The sequence below is a fragment of the Procambarus clarkii genome, chromosome 8, assembly GCF_040958095.1.
Source record: "Procambarus clarkii isolate CNS0578487 chromosome 8, FALCON_Pclarkii_2.0, whole genome shotgun sequence".
Classification (NCBI taxonomy): Eukaryota; Metazoa; Arthropoda; class Malacostraca; order Decapoda; family Cambaridae; genus Procambarus; species Procambarus clarkii.
The window spans coordinates 14,275,437-14,302,393 of record NC_091157.1 but is presented as its reverse complement, the minus strand read 5'-3'; the positions used below and the strand labels follow the sequence as shown (position 1 = coordinate 14,302,393).

Here is a 26,957-nt window from a genome sequence, read left to right as displayed (position 1 = left end):
CATCACAGTTATAGTTTAGTGAATAATAGGCAATTCGGTGTTGAAGACACCTGGAGCTGAAGGCTTAAGTAAAATAGTTGGCAGTATTCAAAAGTGGTTCAACGGAAACACCGCATAAAGCTTAACAGTAGTTTATTTACAAGCTTAACCAGTAATACAATGGGTGCTTGATTTACTTTAGATTAGCGTCAGAAAGGCTGTGGTTGCATTAGCGAGACTCTTGACGTCTGACTAATCGATTCTGATCCCCTCGTGGAGAAACACCTAACTTAACACAATTGAAAACCAATCATTAACACGGCAAACTAACTGCCGGTGTGCAAAAGGGTCACAGGAGTTCCAACAGGATACTTGGGTAATGATGATGCACAATAGATCAACAATGGCACTGTCAATAGGACAGGCAATAATCATGCACAATAACTGTCACACAGTAACTAAATGTGTGGTGTATGTGAAACTCACATTCACAGACGAGTGTAATGTCGTGGTACCACACAGATAAACACGATACACTGTCAGGTGTCTAGGTCTCCACCTGTACCTGTGTCAGGTATGAGAACTGTGGTTGACCACTCAGATCAACACACACACACAATAATAAAACAAAAGATCTTGTACTTACAGGTATGGTCACCTCTCTTATTCATTTACTCATGCACATTCAAGCAGACCTCGTGGTGGTCAGGCAGCTGGTTTCGCTCGTTACGCGAGACCACTGACGACAGGCTTTCCCAACACACTGTACTTGCACACGGCAGGGAATTCACAGAGCACACAACACCACACACCACACAAACCACCCTCACACCATCACCACCACACACACCACCATCCACCACCACAACGCACCTCCACCACCCACCACAGAGCACACAACACTACACACACCACCACACACACATCCGACAGCACACACCACCACACATACATCCGACAGCACACACCACCACCCACCACCACAACACACCATCACCACACACCACAGTGCACACAACACTACACACACCACCACCACACACACATCTGACAGCACATACCACCACCCAGCACCACAACACACTATAGAGGACACACCACCACACACCTGAGAAAATTCTTAAGAGAAATACCATGGGACACAGAACTCAGATCGTACAAGACATGATGGACTATGTCACTCAAAAGTGTCATGAGGCAGTAAACTGGTTTATCCCGGCCCAAAAGAAAAAAAAAGTGAGAAGCACAAGATGAATCCATGGTTTAATAGGGCATGTATGGAAGGAAAGGAAAGGAACAAAAGGGCGTGGAGGAACTTACGAAATAACACAACAGCAGAAAGCAGAGAGAGAGATACCACAGAACCAGAAATGAGTATGTTAGTGTAAGATGTTGTTGTTGTTTAAGATTCGCTACCTGGAACAAAAAGTTCCTAGTAGCACGGGCTATGGTGAGCCCGTAATGGACTTTGGTGTGAGAAGTGAAGCAGAGTCAGTATGAAAATGATATAGAAAATAAAGCCAAGAACTAACCAAATCTACTACACAGTCACATCAGAAGGAAAACAACAGTGAAAGAATAGGTGATGAAACTTAAAATGGGTAAGGACAGGTACTCAGAGAATGACAAAGATGTGTGTGATGAACTCAACAAGAGGTTCCAGAAGGTCATCACAAAAGAACGAGGTGAAGGCTGTTGGTCCGGAGGGTATCTCACCATGGGAACTGAAAGAGTGTGCAAAAATACTTTGCTTGCCACTCTCCATAGAGTATAGTAGGTCACTGGAAACAGGAGACCTACCAGAAATATGGAAGACGTCTAATGTAGTCCCAATATACAAAAAGGGTGACAGACAAGAGGCACTGAACTACAGGCCAGTGTCCTTAACTTGTATACTATGCAAGGTGATGGAGAAGATCGTGAGAAAAAACCTAGTAACACATCTGGAGGAAGAGACTTTGTGACAAACCACCAACATAGGTTCAGGGATGATAAATCTTGCCTCCCAGGAATAAGAGAATTCTACGATCAGGTGACACAGATTTGGCAAGAAATAGAAGGCTGGGCAGACTGCATTTTCTTGGACTTTCGGAAAGCCTTTGACACAGTTCTCCATAAGAGGCTGGTCCATAAGTTGGAGAAACAGGCAAGATTAACTGGTAAGATACTCCAGTGGATAAGGGAGTGCCTAAGCAATAGGAAGCAGAGCGTTACTGTGAAGGGTGAGACCTCAGATTGGCGTGAAGTCAAAAGTGGAGTCCCACAGGGTTCTGTACTCAGACCTATCCTGTTTCTGATATACGTAAATGATCTTCCAGAGGGTATAGACTCATTCCTCTCAATGTTTGCGGATGATGGCAAAATTATGAGAAGGATTAAGACAAAGGAGGACAGCACGAGGCTTCAAGAAGATCTGGACAAACTGAAGGAATGGTCCAACAAAAAGGGTGTTAGAGTTTAACCCGAGCAAATGTAAGGTAATGAAGAAAGGTGCAGGGAGCAGTGGCCCAGATACCTGGTATTATTTGGGTGATGAAATTCTTCTTGAATCAGAGAGAGAGAAAACCTGGGGGATGATATTACGCCAGACCTGTCTCCCGAAGCCCACATCAAGAGGATAACATCAGTGGCATATGCCAGGTTGGCCAACATAAGAACGGTCTTTAGAAACTTGTCTAAGAAGTCATTCAGAACCTTCTATACCACGTATATCAGACCAATCCTGAAGTATGCAGCTCCAGCATGGAGTCCATACATCTCGTCAAGCATAAAACTGAATTGGAGAAGGTTCAGAGGTTTGCCACCAGACTAGTGCCCGAACTGAGAAGCATCAACTATGAGAAGAGAATACGGGAATTAAACCTCACGTCGCTGGAAGACAGGAGAGTTGGGGGGACATGATCACCACATATTAGATTTTCAAAAGAATTGATAGGGTGGACAAAGACAGTAACACAATAGGCACACGTAGTAATGGACACAGATGGAAAATGAGTGCTTAAATGAGCCATAAAGACGCTGGAAAGATTTTTTAGTATCAGTAGTTAATAACTGGAATGCATTAGGCAGTGATGTGGTGGAGGTTGACTCCGTATGCAGTTTTAAATGTAGATATGATAGAGCTCGAGAAGCTCAGGAATCTGTACACCAGTTGATTGGCGATTGAGAGGCGGAACCAAAGAGCCGAAGCTCAACCCCCACAAGCACAACTAGGGGAGTACAACACAGAGTACACGCCACCACCACCACCCACCAAAGAGCACACAGTATACCAGAGGGTATAGATTCATTTCTCTCATTGTTTGCTGACGAAGCCAAAATTATGAGAAGGATTAAGACAGAGGAGACCTGCTTGAGGCTTCAAAAAGACCTGGACAAGCTGAAGGAATGGTCGAACAAACGGTTGCAAGAGTTTAATCCAAGCAAATGTAATATAATGAAGATAGGTGTAGGGAGCAGGAGGCCAGATATTAGGTATCATCTGGGAGATGAAATTCTTCGAGAGTCAGAGAGAGAAAAAGTCTTGGGGGGTTGATATCACGCCAGACCTGTCCCCTGCAGCTCATATCAAGAGGATAACATCAGCGGCATATGCCAGGCTTGCCAACATAAGAACGGCATTCAGAAACTTGTGTAAGGAATCATTCAAAACTTTGTATACGACATATGTCAGGCCAATCCTGGAGTATGCAGCAACCTATCTTATTACCATGGATAAATTACCTGAAATCCTTGCACTGTACCCACATTTTGCTTCCAGTAGATGAACGACATATGAGATTCAGAAACAAGTAGTGTATTGTGAGGACTAATAATAAACAGAAGCTCCCCTATGACTCTGTAATATCCCCATTGGCCAAACTATTATGTATTAGCGATAAGACCTACCATTAATGTATGATGACTTACTGTAAATATGTAGCTCTTGTAATAGCACTTTCTCTAACTAGCTGACATTGTATCTATAAGGTGTGAAGGATTGAAGAAATTGTTTATGTAATAATCTAAGATGAGGTCTGATAAAGACCTTTTGTGCCCTCTGTAATGCTTTTGCGCTACCGCTCACAGGATGAGTATGGGGTGCACAATAAACTCGCCGCCTTCGGCGGCAACAATCAACAATCATGGAAAAGGTTCAAAGGTTTGCCACCAGAATAGTACCCGAGCTGAGAGGTATGAGCTACGAGGAGAGACTACGTGTATTAAACCTCACTTCGCTGGAAGAAAGAAGAGTTAGGGGGACATGATCACCACATTCAAGATTCTCAAGGGAATCGATAAGGTAGATAAAGACAGACTATTTAACACAAGGGGCACACGCACTAGGGGACACAGGTGGAAACTGAGTGCCCAAATGAGCCACAGAGATATTAGAAAGAACTTTTTTAGTGTCAGAGTGGTTGACAAATGGAATGCATTAGGAAGTGATGTGGTGGAGGCTGACTCCATACACAGTTTCAAGTGTAGATATAATAGATAGGCTCAGGAATCCTGAGCCCGATAGGCTCAGGAACCTGTGCACATGTTGATTGACGGTTGAGAGGCGGGACCAAAGAGCCAGAGCTCAACCCCCACAAGCACAATTAGGCGAGTACAATTATGTTAGTACACAATCACCCCCACCACCACAGAACACACACCACCCACCCCCACTATCACCCACCATAGAGCACACACCACCACACAACACCACAGAGCACAAACCACCACACATCACATAGCAGTAGAAAACCAGTAATAGAAATTGATATGGGTGTTTCATTAGCAGTGACAAAGAGAATAATTAAACAAATATCTAATGAAAATCTCACCGACCTAACAGATTCACAGACCTCAAAGTTGTATCATTCAACATTATGATAGATATCGTGAGGAGACATTCACATATGGGGACTAATAGAGCAAAAACTCGGCAATGTGATGTTATAGTGGCCAGAATACGCCTGGGATATAGACGTATCTGGCAGCTTTCTCAAAACCCAAATGTCGAGTACACAATGTGTCAACTTTGTGAAAGAGAAAACATGCACTCACTTGAACATTATGTTGTAGAATGTCCCATACTGACTGACTTTCGTCCTCCTGGGCTAAGGTATGCTGAACTCTGTAACTACTATATGAATATTGGAACACTTGATATATTGGACTTGTACCCAAGATTGACTATGTAATACATCTGTTATACAATGTTTTGTACCTATACAATATGCAGTACATCTGCTATACAATGCATGTACCTATAACCTGAGTTTGTAAAAGCATCTTAATCACCTTCAGTGGTTAAGTGTTTAATATGACACTAGTTTCTATAGAAGCTATCTTACCCTGTCAAAGTAGGAGAGACATGTGTATGTATATGCTCACCTAATTGTAGTCACCTAATTGTGCTTGCGGGGGTTGAGCTTTGGCTCTTTGGTCCCGCCTCTCAACTGTCAATCAACTGGTGCACAGATTCCTGAGCCTACTGGGCTCTATCATATCTACATTTGAAACTGTGTATGGAGTCTGCCTCCTCCAGATCACTTCCTAGTGCATTCCATTTATTAACTACTCTGACACTGAAAAAATTCTTTCTAACATCTCTGTGGCTCATCTGGGTACTAAGTTTCCACCTGTGTCCCCTTGTTCGTGTCCCACCCGTGCTGAAGAGTTTGTCTTTGTCCACCCTGTCAATTCCCCTGAGAATTTTGTAGGTGGTTTTTATGTCTCCTCTTACTCTTCTGTTTTCCAGGGATGTGAGATTCAGCTCCTTTAGCCTTTCCTCGTAGCTCATACCTCTCAGTTCCGGGACGAGCCTGGTGGCATACCGCTGTATCTTCTCTAACTTTGTCTTGTGTTTAACTAGGTATGGACTCCAGGCTGGAGCTGCATACTCCAGGATTGGTCTTACATAAGTGGTATACAGGATCCTGAATGATTCCTTACACAAGTTTCTAAAGGCAGTTCTTATGTTGGCCAGTCTAGCATATGCCGCTGATGATATTCTTTTGATGTGGGCCTCTGGGGACAGGTTCGGTGTGATATCAACCCCCAGATCTTTCTTTCTATTTGACTCTTGAAGGATTTCACCTCCCAGATGATACGTTGTGCTCAGCCTCCTGCTCCCTTCGCCTAATTTCATTACCTTACACTTTCCTGAGTTGAACTTCAGCAGCCATTTTCTAGACCATTCCTCCAGTTTGTCCAGGTCATCCTGTAGTCTCTGTCTATCTTCATCCGTCTTGATTCTTCTCATAATTTTTGCATCATCAGCAAACATTGAGAGAAACGAGTCTATACCCACCGGAAGATCGTTTACATATATTAGAAACAGGATGGATCCAAGTACTAAGCCCTGTGGGACTCCGGTGGTGACATCTCGCCACTCTGATGTCTCCCCCCTCACAGTTACTCACTGTTTCCTGTTGCTTAAGTATTCCCTTATCCACTGGAGCACCTTCCCTTTTACTCTTGCCTGTTGCTCCAACTTTTGTAACAGCCTTTTATGGGGTACTGTATCAAAGGCTTTCTGGCAGTCCAGGAAAATGCAGTCGGCCCACCCTTTTCTTTCCTGCCTAATTTTTGTTGCCTGGTCATAGAATTGTATTAATCCTGTGAGGCACGATTTACCATCCCTGAACCCATGTTGGTGGTGCGTTACAAAGTTATTTCCCTCCAGGTGCTCTACGAGCCTTTTCCTCACGATCTTTTCCATCACCTTGCATGGTATAGAAGTTAGGGAAACTGGCCTGTAGTTCAGTGCCTCTTGCCTGTCACCCTTCTTTTATATTGGGACTACGTTAGCTGTCTTCCAACTTTCTGGCAAGTCTCCTGTTTCCTGTGACTTGTTATACACCATAGAGAGTGGAACACTTAGTACTTCTGCACCTTCCTTTAGTATCCATGGTGAGATTCTGTCAGGCCCAACAGCCTTTGTCACATCCAGCTCCAGCAGACCCCTTTTGACCTCATCACTGGTGAGATCAAATTCCTCCAAGGTTGCTTAGTTTGCCTCCTCCTCATTTAGTGCAAGGGCTTCTTCTCGTTCTATTGAAGACCTCCTGGAATCTCTTGTTGAGTTCTTCACACACCTCCTTGTCATTCTCTGTGTATCTGTTCTCCCCTTTTTGCAGTTTCATCACTTGTTCCTTCACTGCTGTTTTCCTCCTGATGTGGCTGTGGAGCAGCTTTGGTTGGGTCTTGGCTTTACTCGCTATGTCATTTTCAAACTGTCTCTCTGCTTCCCTCCTCACTCTGAGGTACTCATTTCTGGCCCCTCTGGTATCTCTCCCTGCTTTCCGGTGTTCTGTTATTTCTGTAGTTTCTCCATGTTCTTTTAATCAGTTACTTCGCTACCTAACATTCCTGGTTGAAGCATGGGTTTTTCTGTTGTTTTTCGTTTTTCTCCTTTTGGACGGGGATAAACCTATCTGCAGCTTTCTGGCACTTCTGGATGACAAAATCCATCATGTCCTGCACATTCTTGTCTCTAAGTTCTGTTTCCCATGGTATTCCCCTGAGGAAGTTCCTCATCTCGTCATATTTTCCTCTTCGGTAATTTAGTCTTTTTCCCTCTGATCCCTGGCCATGTCCCTCTGAACATATACCTCTTTGTAGTTCCTTGCATACGTCAGTTTGCTCTTCTTTACTAGGATGTCCTCTTTGATGACCTCGCTCTTGAACATTACCTTGATCAATCTTTTTTTTGTCTCTGTTGTACTGGCCAATCCGGAAAAACTCTTCTATGTCTCATTCAGTCCCTTCCATTCCTATCTCCTTTAATATCCCTGCCACTGCAGCTTTGTCTTTAGTCCTCGATTCCTCCCTTGGATATGTGTATCCATATCCAAGGTAGGATCCCTTGGATGTGGATACACATATCCAAGATATGGATACACATATCCGTATGATCCGTATCCACAAGATATGGATACACATATCCGTAGGTATGTATCCATACCTTCACATATTCACATATATATGTGGGTATGTGTGTATATATGTACTTGTATGTGTATTTGTATTCAGGATATGTGGAAGCTGGTCAGAATTGCATTTCTCCTTTGTAACTGCACATGAATGACACTATGTAAAAAGACCCCTCGAACACTTTATGCGCAACAGACGTAAATCTGTGCATTTATGATTGTAGGTTAGCTTAAAATTTTAAAAGCACCACAATCACTTTCTGTGGTTGATTGTTCAATAAATCACTGAATTATATGTTTATATTATACAGAACTCTAACACTGTCCATGGAGGACAGACGAAAATGTATATTTTCTGGTGAGCATTGTAAATATGTGGCCACGTCTGTGGTAGAAAATATTAAAAAAAAATATATAACACACCACCACATAGCACAGAGCACACGACTCCACCACCACACATCAGAAGGCCTGACAGCTGAGTGGACAGCGCTCGTCATACGTAATCCTAGGGTCCGGGGATCGATCCCCCGTGAAAGCGGAAACAAATGGGCAGAGTTTATTTCATCCTGATACCCCTCTTCACCTAGCAGTATATAAGTACCTGGGAGTTAGACAGCTGCTACGGGCTGCTTCCTGGGGGTGTGCATTTGTGTTAAAAAAAAAATAACAGTTGATCGGTTGACAATTGAGAGGCGGGCCCAAAGAGCCATAGCTCAACCCCAGCAATCACAACTAGGTGAACACAGAGCGCACACCACAGAGCACACACCACAGAGCACAGACCACAGAGCACAAACCACAGACCACAGAGCACAAACCACACACCACAGAGCACACACCACACACCACAGAGCACACACCACAACCACCACACACCACAGCACACACCACAACCACCACACACCACAGAGCACACACCACAACCACCACACACCACAACCACCACACACCACAGAGCACACACCACAACCACCACACACCACAGCACACACCACAACCACCACACACCACAGAGCACACACCACCACACACCACAAAGCACACACCACCACACACCACAGAGCACAAACCACCACCACACACCTCAGAGCACACACCAATACCACACACGACAACACACCACAGAGCACAAACCACAGAGCACACACCAACACCACACACGACAACACACCACAGAGCACAAACCACAGAGCACACACCACAGAGCACACACCAACACCACACACGACAACACACCACCATCACCACAGAGCACACACCACAACACACCACAGAGCACACACCAACACCACACACGACAACACACCACACACCACAGAGCACACACCAACACCACACACGACAACACACCACAACCACCACACACCACAGAGCACACACCAACACCACACACGACAACACACCACACACCACAGAGCACACACCAACACCACACACGACAACACACCACAACCACCACACACCACAGAGCACACACCACAACACACCACAGAGCACACACCAACACCACACACGACAACACACCACAACCACCACACACCACAGAGCACAATAACCTCTGTTACCACCACAATTAATGTGAGTCAGGGAGCGTGTTTATGATGTGGCTGCGACTGCACGAAGACCAGTGCCTGTGTGGTATGTTGCGGGGATGTGGCATGTGGTGGTGATGTGGTAGTGGTGTGGTATGTGGTGGTGGTGTGGTATGTTGCGGGGATGTGGCATGTGGTGGTGTGGTATGTTGCGGGGATGTGGCATGTGGTGGTGATGTGGTATGTGGTGGGGGGGCTGTGGTATGTGGTGGTGGTGTGGTATGTTGCGGGGATGTGGCATGTGGTGGTGATGTGGTAGTGGTGTGGTATGTGGTGGTGGTGTGGTATGTTGCGGGGATGTGGCATGTGGTGGTGATGTGGTAGTGGTGTGGTATGTGGTGCCTGTGTGGTATGTTGCGGGGATGTGGTATGTGGTGGGGGGGCTGTGGTATGTAGTGGGGGGCTGCGGTATGTGGTGGGGGGCTGCGGTATGTGGTGGGGGGCTGTGGTATGTGGTAGGGGGGCTGCGGTATGTGGTGGGGGGGCTGCGGTATGTGGTGGGGGGGCTGCGGTATGTGGTGGGGGGCTGCGGTATGTGGTGGGGGGGCTGCGGTATGTGGTGGGGGGCTGCGGTATGTGGTGGGGGGCTGCGGTATGTGGTGGGGGGCTGCGGTATGTGGTGGGGGGGCTGCGGTATGTGGTGGGGGGGCTGCGGTATGTGGTGGGGGGCTGCGGTATGTGGTGGGGGGCTGCGGTATGTGGTGGGGGGGCTGCGGTATGTGGTGGGGGGTATGTGGTGGAGGGCTGCGGTATGTGGTGGGGGGCTGCGGTATGTGGTGGGGGGGCTGCGGTATGTGGTGGGGGGTATGTGGTGGGGGGCTGCGGTATGTGGTGGGGGGCTGCGGTATGTGGTGGGGGGCTGCGGTATGTGGTGGGGGGGCTGCGGTATGTGGTGGGGGGGCTGCGGTATGTGGTGGGGGGGCTGCGGTATGTGGTGTGGGGGGCTGCGGTATGTGGTGGGGGGGCTGCGGTATGTGGTGGGGGGGCTGCGGTATGTGGTGGGGGCTGCGGTATGTGGTGGGGGGGCTGCGGTATGTGGTGGGGGGGCTGCGGTATGTGGTGGGGGGGGCTGCGGTATGTGGTGGGGGGGCTGCGGTATGTGGTGGGGGGCCTGCGGTATGTGGTGGGGGGGCTGCGGTATGTGGTGGGGGGCTGCGGTATGTGGCGGGGAGGTGTGGCATGTGGCGGGGAGGTGTGGCATGTGGCGGGGAGGTGTGGCATGTGGCGGGGAGGTGTGGCATGTGGCGGGGAGGTGTGGCATGTGGCAGGAGTGTGGTACGTGGCAGGAGTGTGGTACGTGGCAGGAGTGTGGTACGTGGCAGGAGTGTGGTACGTGGCAGGAGTGTGGTACGAGGGAGGAGTGTGGTACGAGGCAGGAGTGTGGTACGAGGCAGGAGTGTGGTACGTGGCAGGAGTGTGGTACGTGGCAGGAGTGTGGTACGTGGCAGGAGTGTGGTACGTGGCAGGAGTGTGGTACGTGGCAGGAGTGTGGTACGTGGCAGGAGTGTGGTACGTGGCAGGAGTGTGGTACGTGGCAGGAGTGTGGTACGTGGCAGGAGTGTGGTACGTGGCAGGAGTGTGGTACGTGGCAGGAGTGTGGTACGTGGCAGGAGTGTGGTACGAGGCAGGAGTGTGGTACGAGGCAGGAGTGTGGTACGTGGCAGGAGTGTGGTACGTGGCAGGAGTGTGGTACGTGGCAGGAGTGTGGTACGTGGCAGGAGTGTGGTACGTGGCAGGAGTGTGGTACGTGGCAGGAGTGTGGTACGTGGCAGGAGTGTGGTACGTGGCAGGAGTGTGGTACGTGGCAGGAGTGTGGTATGTGGCCGGAGTGTGATAGTTGTTGGGTATATGTAGTATGTGGCAGGAATGTGGCGTTGGAGTGGTGTGTGGCAGGGGTGCGGTAAGTGGCAGAGGTGTGGTAAGATGTGGAAGAACGCACTACGAGGTGCTCTATTGCTTTTCCCAACGGCACCTCGTAGGAGGCTTACATTTTTTCCCCCTGTAAACCTCAATAACGACTCCTCGTAGGGGTCTTGATATTTTTCCATGGAGGATTAAACGGCTCCCTTCTGTCATCCCTAAATATAGTATCCTCGGCGATGCAAACGGGTACAGCTCTCACTATCGTTCTAAGACGTCTTCAGTCAGCAAGTCTTCATCATCCTCAATAAGTCTGTTTTCCATAATTACATAGTTAATCCCATTTTCAATTATTGCATATTTAATCCCATTTTCAATGATTAAATATTAAATCCCATTTTCAATGATTTAATATTAAATCCCATTTTCAAAGATCATTTCTGGTTCAAGATTTCTTATAGAACTTATGAAATTAAATTGCGGAAGGCCTATCGGAAGAACCATACAATATCTCCTATATTTAATTCCACCCATGTTTGACCAATCATTAACGATTGCTATGAAATGAAATAAACTACAGAAGGACTATACATAATAAGCAAGGAAATAGAACAATGCTCACACTGTTATTTCCCATGTCAAACCTAATGTATAATAAATACCCCCAATTACTACCCTTGTTTCTTCCCCATTTATCCACTAATTCCTTTTGATAATGTCACATATATAAAACTGCAGAAGACCCTATTAATATTCCATTTCATACCCATTCATTCTGTCTTTGCCTAGCTATAGATTAACATATTTGTTCAAATTATTTTTAGTGAAGACCAATTAAATTGTGAGAGATTGTTAGTACTCAACTAAAGATTGATCTGAACCTGACGTTTATAGTTCAAGATGGCTTTATCGAGCAAAAGATCGAATGAGACAGCCTACTTCCCATTAGTATAAAAAAGAAGACAATACAGAGTATAAAATGACTAGTATCTCACTTGTTTTGTATTAATAAATAAATATCTCCCAGTCCCGAATGCAAAGATCACGACACGATGTCCTGTTGAAACCTCCAAACCAAAATCCCAACACCAAACACATTCAAAATATAAAAGTCTTGTAATAACTAGTAACACCGCTCGGGCGTTTCTGTATTTTTCTATTACTGCTTATGAGATTTTTTCCTATGCTTTCCTCTCTTTGGAGGTGGGCCTCAAACAGTAAGGACTGCTTAATATTACGATATTGTTGTAATATTATTACGATGTTGTCGTTGTTGGTTGTCCGTCCTTTACAGACAAACAAACCCAACATCCGTAGAGTCCTAATACTTAATCAGGAGATCACCTTGTACACTTCCTACTCTCGGAGAGGGGCTCAGCGTCACACTTTCAGGGAGTGCGGCTCCAACACTGGACTCTTTGTCACGTGTGTGGTACGTGGCAGGAGTGTGGTACGTGGCAGGAGTGTGGTACGTGGCAGGAGTGTGGTACGTGGCAGGAGTGTGGTACGTGGCAGGAGTGTGGTATGTGGCCGGAGTGTGATAGTTGTTGGGTATATGTAGTATGTGGCAGGAATGTGGCGTTGGAGTGGTGTGTGGCAGGGGTGCGGTAAGTGGCAGAGGTGTGGTAAGATGTGGAAGAACGCACTACGAGGTGCTCTATTGCTTTTCCCAACGGCACCTCGTAGGAGGCTTACATTTTTTCCCCCTGTAAACCTCAATAACGACTCCTCGTAGGGGTCTTGATATTTTTCCATGGAGGATTAAACGGCTCCCTTCTGTCATCCCTAAATATAGTATCCTCGGCGATGCACACGGGTACAGCTCTCACTATCGTTCTAAGACGTCTTCAGTCAGCAAGTCTTCATCTTCTTCATTAAGTCTGTTTTCCATAATTACATAGTTAATCCCATTTTCAATTATTGCATATTTAATCCCATTTTCAATGGTTTAATATTAAATCCCATTTTCAATGATTTAATATTAAATCCCATTTTCAAAGATCATTTCTGGTTCAAGATTTCTTATAGAACTTATGAAATTAAATTGCGGAAGGCCTATCGGAAGAACCATACAATATCTCCTATATTTAATTCCACCCATGTTTGACCAATCATTAACGATTGCTATGAAATGAAATAAACTACAGAAGGACTATACATAATAAGCAAGGAAATAGAACAATGCTCACACTGTTATTTCCCATGTCAAACCTAATGTATAATAAATACCCCCAATTACTACCCTTGTTTCTTCCCCATTTATCCACTAATTCCTTTTGATAATGTCACATATATAAAACTGCAGAAGACCCTATTAATATTCCATTTCATACCCATTCATTCTGTCTTTGCCTAGCTATATAATAACATATTTGTTCAAATTATTTTTAGTGAAGACCAATTAAATTGTGAGAGATTGTTAGTACTCAACTAAAGATTGATCTGAACCTGACGTTTATAGTTCAAGATGGCTTTATCGAGCAAAAGATCGAATGAGACAGCCTACTTCCCATTAGTATAAAAAAGAAGACAATACAGAGTATAAAATGACTAGTATCTCACTTGTTTAGTATTAATAAATAAATATCTCCCAGTCCCGAATGCAAAGATCACGACACGATGTCCTGTTGAAACCTCCAAACCAAAATCCCAACACCAAACACATTCAAAATATAAAAGTCTTGTAATAACTAGTAACACCGCTCGGGCGTTTCTGTATTTTTCTATTACTGCTTATGAGATTTTTTCCTATGCTTTCCTCTCTTTGGAGGTGGGCCTCAAACAGTAAGGACTGCTTAATATTACGATATTGTTGTAATATTATTACGATATTGTCGTTGTTGGTTGTCCGTCCTTTACAGACAAACAAACCCAACATCCGTAGAGTCCTAATACTTAATCAGGAGATCACCTTGTACACTTCCTACTCTCGGAGAGGGGCTCAGCGTCACACTTTCAGGGAGTGCGGCTCCAACACTGGACTCTTTGTCACGTGTACACACCCAACTCGAGCCGCTGTGACTCCCCACTCTCTCCTTATTTAGTATGACCTCAATCCCCCCTTTCGTTTGAATTATAACTCTGTACCACCCTGTCCACAGCTGTGGTGCTCTCTCTCTCTCTCTCTCTCTCCTACCTCCTGGGAAGCCTCCTTAGGACAAGGGCAAACACCAGTTCATTTCAAACATTTAATAACAACACAGAACATATGTATATTGCATGGGAGTGCTTTATATAAGTATATAAACTTCAACACCTTATGATATTATAATAACCTGGTTGCAAACCAATACCATCAGGACTCTATCAGCTGCTTATACCAAGTGGTAGCCCAACTCCTGGCTTGCCACTTATGCTACCAACCTCCCCAAGTGGGTTAAACCTTATAAAACAAATCTGGCACTATCAGCCCTAGAAAATATATATATATATATATATATATATATATATATATATATATATATATATATATATATATATATATATATATATATATTAGTATATTTTGGTAGCAGTCTTTCCTGTAGACATATATTATTAAATATGACCGAAAAAGTAAGATTAATAATTCTAACACGAATTTTCTCAATCTTTCGTACATTACGCTTCACTGTTGGAGGTAAATCAAAAATCACTTCTCCAAAATTCATTTTTATTTCTAGTCTGACGCGACACGGGCGCGTTTCGTAAAACTTATTACATTTTCAAAGACTTCACAAATACACAACTGATTAGAACTTACGTCTCTCTGATATTATATCTACATTTGAGTGAGGTGGGAAGGATGATGTGGCATTAACACAAGACAGAACAGGGGATATTAATAGGGTATTAAAAGTATCAACACAAGACAGAACAGAAAACAATGGGTATTGAATAGAAGTGTTTGTAGAAAGCCTATTGGTCCATATTTCTTGATGCTTCTATATTGGAGCGGAGTCTTGAGGTGGGTAGAATATAGTTGTGCAATAATTGGCTGTTGATTGCTGGTGTTGACTTCTTGATGTGTAGTGCCTCGCAAACGTCAAGCCGCCTGCTATCGCTGTATCTATCGATGATTTAATATCCCCTGTTCTGTCTTGTGTTAATGCCACATCATCCTTCCCACCTCACTGTTATGATCTCAGCCTACAGGAGAAACGAGTCTCCCTCCTTGAGAGTTATTCGTCAAGCCTGACCTAACTAGAAGGTCTAGCAAGTATTGAGGTGATAACCCATATGAAAAATGGCTGGTTGGATATGTGTAACAGTTTGAGATTATGGGCAATGCAGAAGAAAATAGATAAATGACGGGCTAGGAGATGTGGACATTTTGCTGGAGGCGTGAGGCTCGCTTCTGGAGGACCTTGACCTCACTTGAGTGCCAGACATCGCAGGGGGAAGCCGCGCTCCGTTGAGCTCCCATTAGAAGGGAACCCCTAGTGATATATCTCTAAGAGAAGAGAAGTGTGCAGACGTGCCAGCTGTGGAATCGAGCTGGGGACGTGTGGTCTCAAGTCGTGGACGATAATTAGTGAATATTAAGCCGCCCGGAGGCATTATTGTGGGCCGTGTGGAGCGCCCTGACCAGACGCCGTCAGAGGGAAAGCGCCCTCGACCAATTAATCTGTGGTAAGCACGATATACGCCAGTTCTTAGTGATCACTTGTAGTTGGTCGTGTGCCCAGCGACAGTAGCAATGTTTATTTATAAGTTAGACATGTTTTAATAAGGCAGAAAGCCTGAAATAGGAGAGTGAAGAGGGAGGAGCACGGAGCGACGTCCATCCCCTCTGAGCTCTGACGGACGACTGAGGGAGCCCGGCTCCGGATGGAGGAAGACCCTCCCAGTGAGTGAGGACCGCCGCCAGGCGAGGTGGAGTATGGACCCGCCCAAAACGGGGGAGTCCACTCTCACTGTATGTAGAGAACAGATAGAGGTTTGAGGCAAGCATATTGTGTGGTTATTTTTGTTTATGTGTTAAAGGGGAACATTTTATTGGAACGTCGATGGGTTGCAGGTTTGTCTTTTGGGGAAGAAGTTGCTGAGAACTTCGAAGCCAGCAGATGAAGTAGCTGATGAGACTCCAAGGTAGTGGAGCAGAGGACCTCGAGCTGTGAGGAGAAGCAGCAGTGAAGAGGAGTGTCACGTGCTTCTGTAGAGGTGGTGAAGCACCATAGTTACTCAAGGAAACTTCATGATAGCAGCCTGGAGGAGCTGCAGAGGATCCTGGTAGTGAAGCCCGGAAGAACCTAAGGATATTAGGGTTGTGAACTTCCAGAGGTGGAAGGGGAAGTTCTGGTGGATTACTAGTAGGGAGTTGATAGTGTTTGGTTGTCAGTAGCGTGCAAAACGCAGTGAGAGGTGAGTGACTGTTTGCATTCTTATGTCAAGGAGTTTTTTATACTGAAGTATCAATGAACATTCATACTGGTATATGTTATTGCATTCAAATGCTGATTTTCTATATATACATTATCTTGCTGATAGTGCAACAGTGTATGTAGGCTTGACCAACTTGAGGAGGTTAATGGTATCAGGTGGCGAACCAGGAGATAGGATACCCCTTGATAAGCTGATAATAGAGTTCTGATGGTGTTGGAGTGCAACCTGATTGTGATATTATAGAGTATAGGATTCATTATTATTATATGTGTATGTATCGTGTATGTGCTTTGTTCAGTAAATGTGTCACAATTTGCTGGTGTTTGCCCTTGTCCTAGTGAGGCTTCCCAGGAAGTAGTGAAGAAGGGGAGAGAGAAAGAACCAAGAACCACTGCTGTGGACAGGGTAGGAGGTAATACTAGTAAGTCATAGGGGATTGAGGAGATCATATCTCATAAGGAGAGAGTGGGGAGTCACAGCGGCTCGAGTGGGTGTGTGCACGTGACAACGAGGCTAAGTGTTGGAGCCGCATCCCCTAAACGTGTGACGTTGAGCCCCTCTCCAAGAGCCAGAAGCGCCAAGGGTGATCTCCTGGTATAAGCACTCTACCGAGTTGTGGGTTGGGTTGTCCATAGAAAAGGATCAACGACGACAACACCAACCAACCCACAGTCTATAATAAATTGGGGGCCTGTGTCCGGGAGAGTGAACTGACACACCCACACCCTGTCCAAGAGTGGATTTGTACACCCTTGCTGAGATAAACTGTGTGACCGCAGGTGTATACTCTCTCTCTTGGGAAGACTCACAGGACAAGATGGATAAGGTGCAAGCGTTTGTGGAGTCAGGCAAGCCTGAGGACTTAGAAGGTTGCACGAGGGATCAATTGAAGCAAATAGCAGAAAAATGTGGCATCAGGTTGAGAGCATCTAAAGTAGCTGGGATGAAGGATGAGATCCTGAGGCAGTTGAGAGCCAGAAGTGAAGCGGCAGAACAAGGAGCCCAGGAAGGAGCTGAAAGTAGAAAGGAGGATGATGGGCAGGATGACGTGAGATCCCAGGGATCGAGTAGGAGCAGCAAGAGTAGCCGCAGTAGCAGGAGTAGCCGAAATAGGAGCTTGGAGAGATTCCAGTTAGAGCTCCAGATGCAGCGTGAGGAGAGACAGTTCCAGCTGGAAAAGATGAAATTAGAACTCCAGATGAAAAATGAAGCCGAGAAGGAAAAAGAGAAAACCAGGCTGGAAGTAGAAAAAGAGAAAACCAGACTGGAAGTAGAAAAAGAGAAAACCAGAGTAAGGGAACTGGAGTTGGAACAAGAAAAAGAAAAAGCCCAGGTCGAAAAAGAAAAAGCCCAGGTCGAAAAAGAAAAAGAGAGAACAAAACAAATGCAGATAGAAGCGAACAGAACCTTGGCTGAGCAAAGGATTGAACATGGGTTGCCAGAGAGCACCACCCAGGTATCACACCCACCAGATGTTAGGGTTAGGGAGAAGGACATTCCCTTGTTTGTGCCCGAAGAGGCAGAGAGCTTCTTCGAGCATTTTGAGAAAGTAGCCAGCATCAAGGAGTGGCCACAGGAGGAATGGGCCCAGCTGGTCCAGTTAAGATTGACCGGTGCAGCCAGGGAGGCATACACCCAATTGTCACTGGAAGAGTGCCAGGATTATGCCACAGTAAAGAGCAGCATATTGCGCTCGTTTCAGTTAACCCCAGAAGCTTATAGGAAGCGCTTCAGAGAGATGATCAAAGTTGGAGCATGTACGTTTGCTGAGACAGCAAGAGATCTGGAAAGACGATTCCAGAAGTGGATTGAGGCTGCTGGAGTTGGATCTTATGCTGACCTGAAGCAACTGATGGTCATGGAGAAGTTCTTGGAGATGATGCATCCCGAAACAAAGTTCAAGATCCAAGAAGCAGGGATAAAGGACGTGAAAGATGCCGCAGATAGGGCGGATATGATTACTGAAGCATACAAGAGCTTGAGGGAGAACAGAGTGAGACGTGAGGCGAGATGCAGCAATTGCAGTCCAGTGGAGTCTGGGGAGGAAGAAATTATGAAAGACCCAGAGGAGTCTGGGGTGAGAAGAATTTTGATAAATGGGCAGATAAACGTGAGTACTCTAAAACTCAGAAGAGTAGGTCGCGCACTTCGTCTGAAAGTGAGGATGGAGGAGCTAAACGAGAAACTAATCGTGATCCAGGAAATCAAGAGTCTAGTAAAGCCCCACAGAGTGCAGGTAATATGGCTGGCTCGAGTAACTCTCATGTGAGTGGACAAAGTCAGAGCCGCTTTGGTACATATAGAAGAGACTTTTCCCAGGTGAGGTGTTACAATTGTAACGGATTGGGTCACGTGATGCGAGACTGTCGGCAGGGCAAGAGAGTTGTGACCCTGGCCATGTGTGACCCCCGAGGTAAATATACTAATGTGTTCCAAGACAAACCACAGAAGGTGAACTTAGTGAACGAGAGGTATAGGCCGTTCATGAGTAAAGGTTGGATCAGTATAGGAGGCCAGCCTGAGGTAGAAGTTGGTATCTTAAGGGATACCGGAGCTAATCAGAGCTTGATTACGAGAAGCCTGATTGGGAACGATCGACGGTTAGCTGGCAGGAGTAAGATGAAAGTATACGGGTTATTGTCTGAGAGTGACATGCCTGTATGTACTGTCCAGCTAAGGTCGGAATATGTGTCGGCAGAGGTGATGTTGGGAGTATGCCCCAACATACCTGTTCCAGGAGTCCAAGTGATCCTGGGGAATGACTTGTGTGGGACAAAGGTGTTACCAGGAATCATAGCGGAGACTGTGCCAGAGGAGTGCCCAGAAGGCCACGGCACGGGTGGGACACCTGAGAGTGTGAACCTGACTGACATCCGAGGAGATGAGTCAGGAGACCGCCAAGCCATTGAGTACCCTGTCTCGGTAGTGAGGAAGGCAGAGGTGGCCGACAAGGAAGACGCTGGAGAAGATGAGACAGTGTCGATTAAACCGGTGGACGATATCGATGTAGATATAGCATGGCTGTTTGATGAAGGTCCAGCCCAGGAAAATGAAGTCTCGGTGAGGTCAAAAGTGAAGATGGCCCAGCCGAAGAAGAATCATGTGAAGAGAGCGGACCTGAGTAGAGTCAAGCCCGCTAAAATTAAGAGTCGGAAGGTGAATGGAACTGTGCTGAGCAGAAATGAAGAAGGATGTGGACAGATTGAGGACGGAAGTGGAGCGCCAAGTGGTCCACGAGCACAGAGGCATATGGATAGTGGTAGAGAGGTCAAAGCATCAATAACATTGCTATTGCCTCTCCTCAACACACACACACACACACACACACACACACACACACACACACACACACACACACACACACATGTTTTCAGGGCATGTTTCGATGTTTCTGGGCTATTTGAAGCTGCCTATAACTCGTCACCAACCATTACCACCAACACCCAACAACCATTACCACAAACACCCAACAACCATTACCACAAACACCCAACAACCAGAGACATCAACAAGCAACCACTACCAACAACCACAAATACCACCAACAACAACCATCAGCCACTACTACCAACAACTAATACCTGCACAAACAACCTCCATCAATCACAACCATCAACAACAACCAAACAACCACAACCAACAACAATCACAACCACCAACAACCACAACCACGAAGAAACACAATTAACAACAATCACTGCCACCAACAACCACAATTACCAACAACAACCAACAACCACAACTACCAACAACAACCTCTACCACCAACAATCACAACCACCTTCAATCACTACAACTAATATCCACCAACAACCACTACCACCAGCAAACACTACCACTAACAACCAGTACCACCAACAACCAGTACCACCAAAAATCACTACCACCAACAACCACTACCATCAACCAACACCCACCACCAACAACCACCACCAACAACCACCAACAACAACCACCACCGCCAACAACCACTACCATCAACCAACAACCACCATCAATCAGTACCACTAACAACCACTACCACTAACAACCAATGAATGGACAAACAACAACTACTACCACAAACATCCAACAGCCACAGACATCAATCAACAAACAATAACAACAATCACAAATACCACCAACAACACCAATCATCAAACACTACTCTCAACAACAACCAAACAACCACAGCCACCAACAACCACAACCATCAACAACCACAACCATCAACAACCACAACTATCAACAACCACAACCACCAACAATCACAATTGCCAACAACCACTAACACCAGCAACCACTAACACCAACAACCATCACAAACAACCTTCACCAATCCCTACACCAACAATCACTACCACCAACAACCACTTCCACCAACAACAACGACCACTACCACCAACAACAACCACTACCACCAACAATCATCAACAACAACGACCACTACCAACAACGACCACTACCACCAACAACAACCACTACCACCAACAACAACCCCTACCACCAACAACTACTACCACCAACAACTACTACCACCAACAATCATCAACAACAACGACCACTACCAAAAACGACCACTACCACCAACAACCACTACCACCAACGACCACTACCACCAACGACCACTACAACCAACGACCACTAACACCAACAACAACGACTACCAGCAACGACCACTACCACCACCAACAACCACTACCACCAACGATCACTACCACCAACAACCACTACCACCAACGACCACTACCACCAACGATCACTACCATCAACGATCACTACCAGCAACGACCACTACCAGCAACGACCACTACCACCAACGACCACTACCACCAACGATCACTACCACCAACGACCACTACCACCAACGACCACTACCACCAACAATCACTACCACCAAAAACCACCACTACCAGCAACGACCACTACCACCAACAACCACTACCACCAACAATCAACAACAACAACCACTATCACCAACGACCACTACCACCAACAACCACTACCAACAACGATCGCTACCACCAACGACCACTACCACCAACGACCACTACCACCAACGACCACTACCACCACAAACAACAACTACCACCAACTACCACTACCACCAACGACCACGACCACCAACGACCACTACCACCAACGACCACTACCACCACCAACAATCACTACCATCAACCAGCAACCACCAACAATCATTACCACTAACAACCACTACCACTAACAACCAATGCCTGGACAAACAACAACTACTACCACAAACATCCAACAGCCACAGACATCAATCAACAAACAATAACAACAATCACAAATACAACCAACAACACCAATCATCAAACACTACTCTCAACAACAACCAAACATCCATCAACAACCACAACCACAAACAATCACAATTGCCAACAACCACTAACACCAACAACCATCACCAACAACCTTCACTAATCCCTACACCAACAATCACTACCACCAACAATCACTACCACCAACAATCACTACCACCAACAACCACTACCACGAACAATGATCAACAACAACGACTACCAACAACAACCTCAACCACCAACAATTACTACCACAAACAATCATCAACAACAACGACCACTACCACCAACGACCACTACCTCCAACAACAACCACTACCACCAACAATCATCAACAACAACGACCACAACCACCAACAACATCCACTACCACCAACAATCATCAACAACAACGACCACTACCAACAACGACCACTACCACCAACAACAACCAATACCACCAACAACTACTACCGCCAACAATCATCAACAACAACGACCACTACCACCAACGACAACTACCACCAACGACTACTACCACCACCAACAACCACTACCACCAACAATCATCAACAACAACGACCACTACCAACAACGACCACTACCACCAACAACAACCACTACCACCAACAATCATCAACAACAACGACCACTACCAAAAACGACCACTACCACCAACAACCACTACCACCAACGACCACTACCACCAACAACAACGACTACCAGCAATGACCACTACCACCAACGACCACTACCACCAATGACCACCACCACCAATGACCACTACCACAAACGATCACTACCACCAACAACCACTACCACCAATAACCACTACCACCAATGACCACTACCACAAACGATCACTACCACCAACAACCACTACCACCAACGACCACTACCACGAACGACCACTACCACCAACGACCACTACCCCCAACGATCACTACCACCAACGACCACTACCACCAACGACCACTACCACCAACGACCACTACCCCCAACGATCACTACCACCAACGACCACTACCACCAACGACCACTACCACCAACGACCACTACCACCAACGACCACTACCCCCAACGATCACTACCACCAACGACCACTACCATCAACGACCAATACCACCAACGATCACTACCACCAACGATCACTACCACCAACGACCACTACCACCAACGACCACTGCAACCAACGATCACTACCACCAACAACAACCACTACCACCAACAACTACTACCACCAACAATCATCAACAACAACAACCACTATCACCAACGACCACTACCACCAACGACCACTACCACCAACGACCACTTCCACCAACGACCACTACCACCAACGATCACTACCACCAACAACCACTACCTCCAACGACCACTACCACCAACAACCACTACCACCAACGACCACTACCACCACAAACAACCACTACCACCAACGACCACGACCACCAACGATCACTACCACCAACGACTACTACCACCACCAACAACCACTACCAAGAACGACCACTACCACCACCAACAACTACTACCACCAACGACCACTACCACCAACGACCACTTCCACCGTCACCACCAACAACCACTACAAGCAACGACCACTACCACCACCAACAACCACTACCACCAACAACCACTACCACCAACAACCACTACCACCAACGATCACTACAACCAACGACCACTACCACCAACGACCACTACCACCAACGACCACTACCACCAACAACCACTACCACTAACGACCACTACCACCAACGATCAATACCACCAACAACCACTACCACCAAAGACCACGACCACCAACGACCACTACCACCAACGACCACGACCACCAACGACCACTACCACCACTAACGATCACTACCACCACCAACGATCACTACCACCACCAACAACCACTACAAGCAACGACCACTACCACCACCACTAACAACCACTACCTCCAACAACCACTACCACCATCGACCACTACCACCAACAACCACTACCACCAACAACCACTACCACCACCAACAACCACTACCAGCAACGATCACTACCACCACCAACAACCACTACCAGCAACGACTACTACCACCAACAACAACCACTACCACCAACGACCACAACCACCAACGACCACTACCACCAACGACCACTACCACCAACGACCACTACCCCCTACTACCACTACCACCAACAACAACCACCAACGACCACTACCACCTCAAACAACCACTACCACCACCAACAACCACTCTCCACTACCACTACCAGACATTGTTATCCATTAAGCACAAAGATAATATGAATCTCATCCGAGAAATGCAACATAAAGGAAACGAAGCACACAATCTAGGGCTGTCAATCACTACTGTTAACACCACGATCAATACTAGGCTCACTGTTAATACTAACCAACGACAGCACCACTGATGACACCAGTCAATACTACCACCCTTATTAAACACCACAGTCAATACTAGCAACATTAGATTGTTGTCATTGCAGTGAAACACACACACACACACACACACACACACACACACACACACACACACACACACACACACACACACACACACACACACAAACACTCCCCCCCACACACAGCCACACCTAAATCACCACACACAATCATAGTAACGTTACTAATGGTGGTCCAGGATCTTAACACCTTGTGTTCCCAATGATCACAAAGACTCCCTACATCCTGTGGTACCTACAACCCCTGCTACTTTTGTACCCTCTGGATACCCCAGCTCTACAGTATGCTTCCTAAGCCATCTACGCGCTCTCTCTACTACCCCGGGCTCTCTAGTTACTGTGTCTTATCACAGGACGTATCCACATCACGTACAAATCCCAGGAAAATTCTACCTTAGTAGATTTCTTCTAAGCTTACTATATATCCCTCATCCTGTCTTCTAATGTTACAAGTACACGGTCGGAGACTGTTTTCAATATTCTAGATATCTGAAGATGCCTCATCTAAAGATGCCTCAACTACTCAAAACTGCTTTGTGCATTATTGTCTTCGGAATCATTACCTTCTTCGCCATACGATAAGAAAACATCAGTTATGGGAGGGTGTTAAAATAGTAAATTTTGAGACACGAACAAACCCGGGCGGAAGCCTCCCCACTGACGTATATTTTGATGGAGCGGATTCGAGGCGTTTCAAGACACGAAATGCCGCTGCCATCTGCTCCAGGCTGGGTGGATGAAGCCAACAGCTTCTTGGCGTAATTTAGCCTTCGTAGAGACACAACTGCAATGAATATGAGGCAATACATTGACCAGCTAAAGGCGCATTTGGTAATTATGGGTGTGAGACCCGACCCACAAAAAACAGGCTTTGTAAGCCTCGGGGTTCATATCATAATGATTGTGATATTTATGTTAACACTTCTTTAATACTACAACAAAAAGGCTCGTGAGAGAAACAGTTGCCTCTTGAAGACTCCAAAAATAGCAGCAAGTCGGGCTTCTATTTATCGCACTCCAATGGCAGATGAGAAAAATGGGACACCATAAAATAAAAATGACTTGATTGATCGTGGAGGAAGTGAGATTCCTGCCACAAAACAGATTAGGCCAACCGAAAACCTCAATGTCCGCGGCGTGCAAGCCGCCAACCCCCTCCAACCGTCAAAGGACATCAACCCCCTCCAACCGTCAGGAGAGGCCAAACACGATAAAAATTCTGTGGCTGTTAAGGCCAATAATTCACCTGGCAATGGTTAGGTGACAGTAGAAAACAAACGCCGTAATACCGGTGATGCCCTAAAACCCAAAACGGGATCGACAACACCAACGGAAGAAGGATCAGAGCCCATAAGCTCCGGTAACACTCCCGGAGGAGAACACAAAACCGAAAACGGTAACCCCGTCAAGACAAACTCGGCCCATGGACGAAGTGAAGATGATAGGAAACTTTCTCGGTTATTATTTATCCCGCCCGACTTCCGGTCGGTTATAATAGGCCCGAAAGGTAAAACCCGTTCCGATATATAAAAGACATTTTAGGTCAAGATAATAATACCGACAAAAGAACAGTGCCTCAGAGACACAATTGTTGAAGGATATAAGACAAATGTTGAAAAGGCCATTAGTAAAATTAATTTAATTATTGAGGACCATAAAAAACTTTTGGCCCAACGGGAGGAGGAAAAGGCCAAACGGGAGGAGGAAAAGGCCAAACGGGAGGAGGAAAAGGCCAAACGGGAGGAGGAAAAGGCCAAACGGGAGGAGAGAAAGGCCAAACGGGAGGAGGAAAAGGCCAAACGGGAGGAGAGAAAGGCCAAACGGGAGGAGGCAGCTAAAGCCAGAGAGGAACTGGCAGCGAAGGGCATTTAAAAGACCATACAAGTCGGAGAAAAATACAGGAAAGTGATCCTTGGGCACAAGGGTGATACAATAAACAAACTCACCGAAAAACACCAAGTCCAAATCAACGTTCCCGCACGAGGGGAATAAGGCCCAACAGAAGTTATTGGACTTGAGGAAAATGTACTGTCAGCAATTAATGATATTGAAGAACTCGTGGCGTAACATCAGAAAAAGACCATTTAAAAGACCATAGAAGTCGGAGAGGAACACAGGAAAGTGATCCTTGGCCCCAAGGGTGATACAATAAACAAACTCACCGAAAAACACCACGTAAAAATCACCGTTCCTGGACGAGGGGAACAAGGCCCAATCGAAGTTATTGGACTTGAGTAAAATGTATTGACAGCAATTAATGATATTGAAAAACTCGTTGCGGAACGTCAGAAAAAATTAAAACAATACAAAATAAAATGTAAAAAGGAATAAAAACCGACCCATCGTGAAGGGTGACGGTCTCGCTTTATGCAGGCCAGAGTTCAATCCCCGAGCGTCCTGGAGCGCTGGGGAGCACCATTCCTTTCCCCCGTCCCTTGACGTTACCTTGAGGTGTTTCCGGGGCTTAGCGTCCCCGCGGCCCGGTCGTCGACCAGGCC

The 26,957-nt window shown here is 46.1% G+C and overlaps 2 protein-coding genes across 2 annotated transcripts in view; one reads left to right on the top strand and one right to left on the bottom strand.

The window, feature by feature from the left end:
• Window positions 1-26,957, top strand: part of LOC123759576 (uncharacterized) — a 144,340-nt gene that overhangs the window by 7,432 nt on the left and 109,951 nt on the right. The gene's annotated exons all lie outside the window — the stretch shown is intronic.
• Window positions 306-11,529, bottom strand: LOC138359737 (hepatitis A virus cellular receptor 1-like). The gene is made up of 2 exons (XM_069319339.1): window positions 10,761-11,529; window positions 306-388 (listed from the first exon to the last, which is right to left on the bottom strand). Exons 1-2 carry the CDS (start codon window positions 11,527-11,529, stop codon window positions 306-308), a joined length of 852 nt encoding a protein of 283 aa, XP_069175440.1.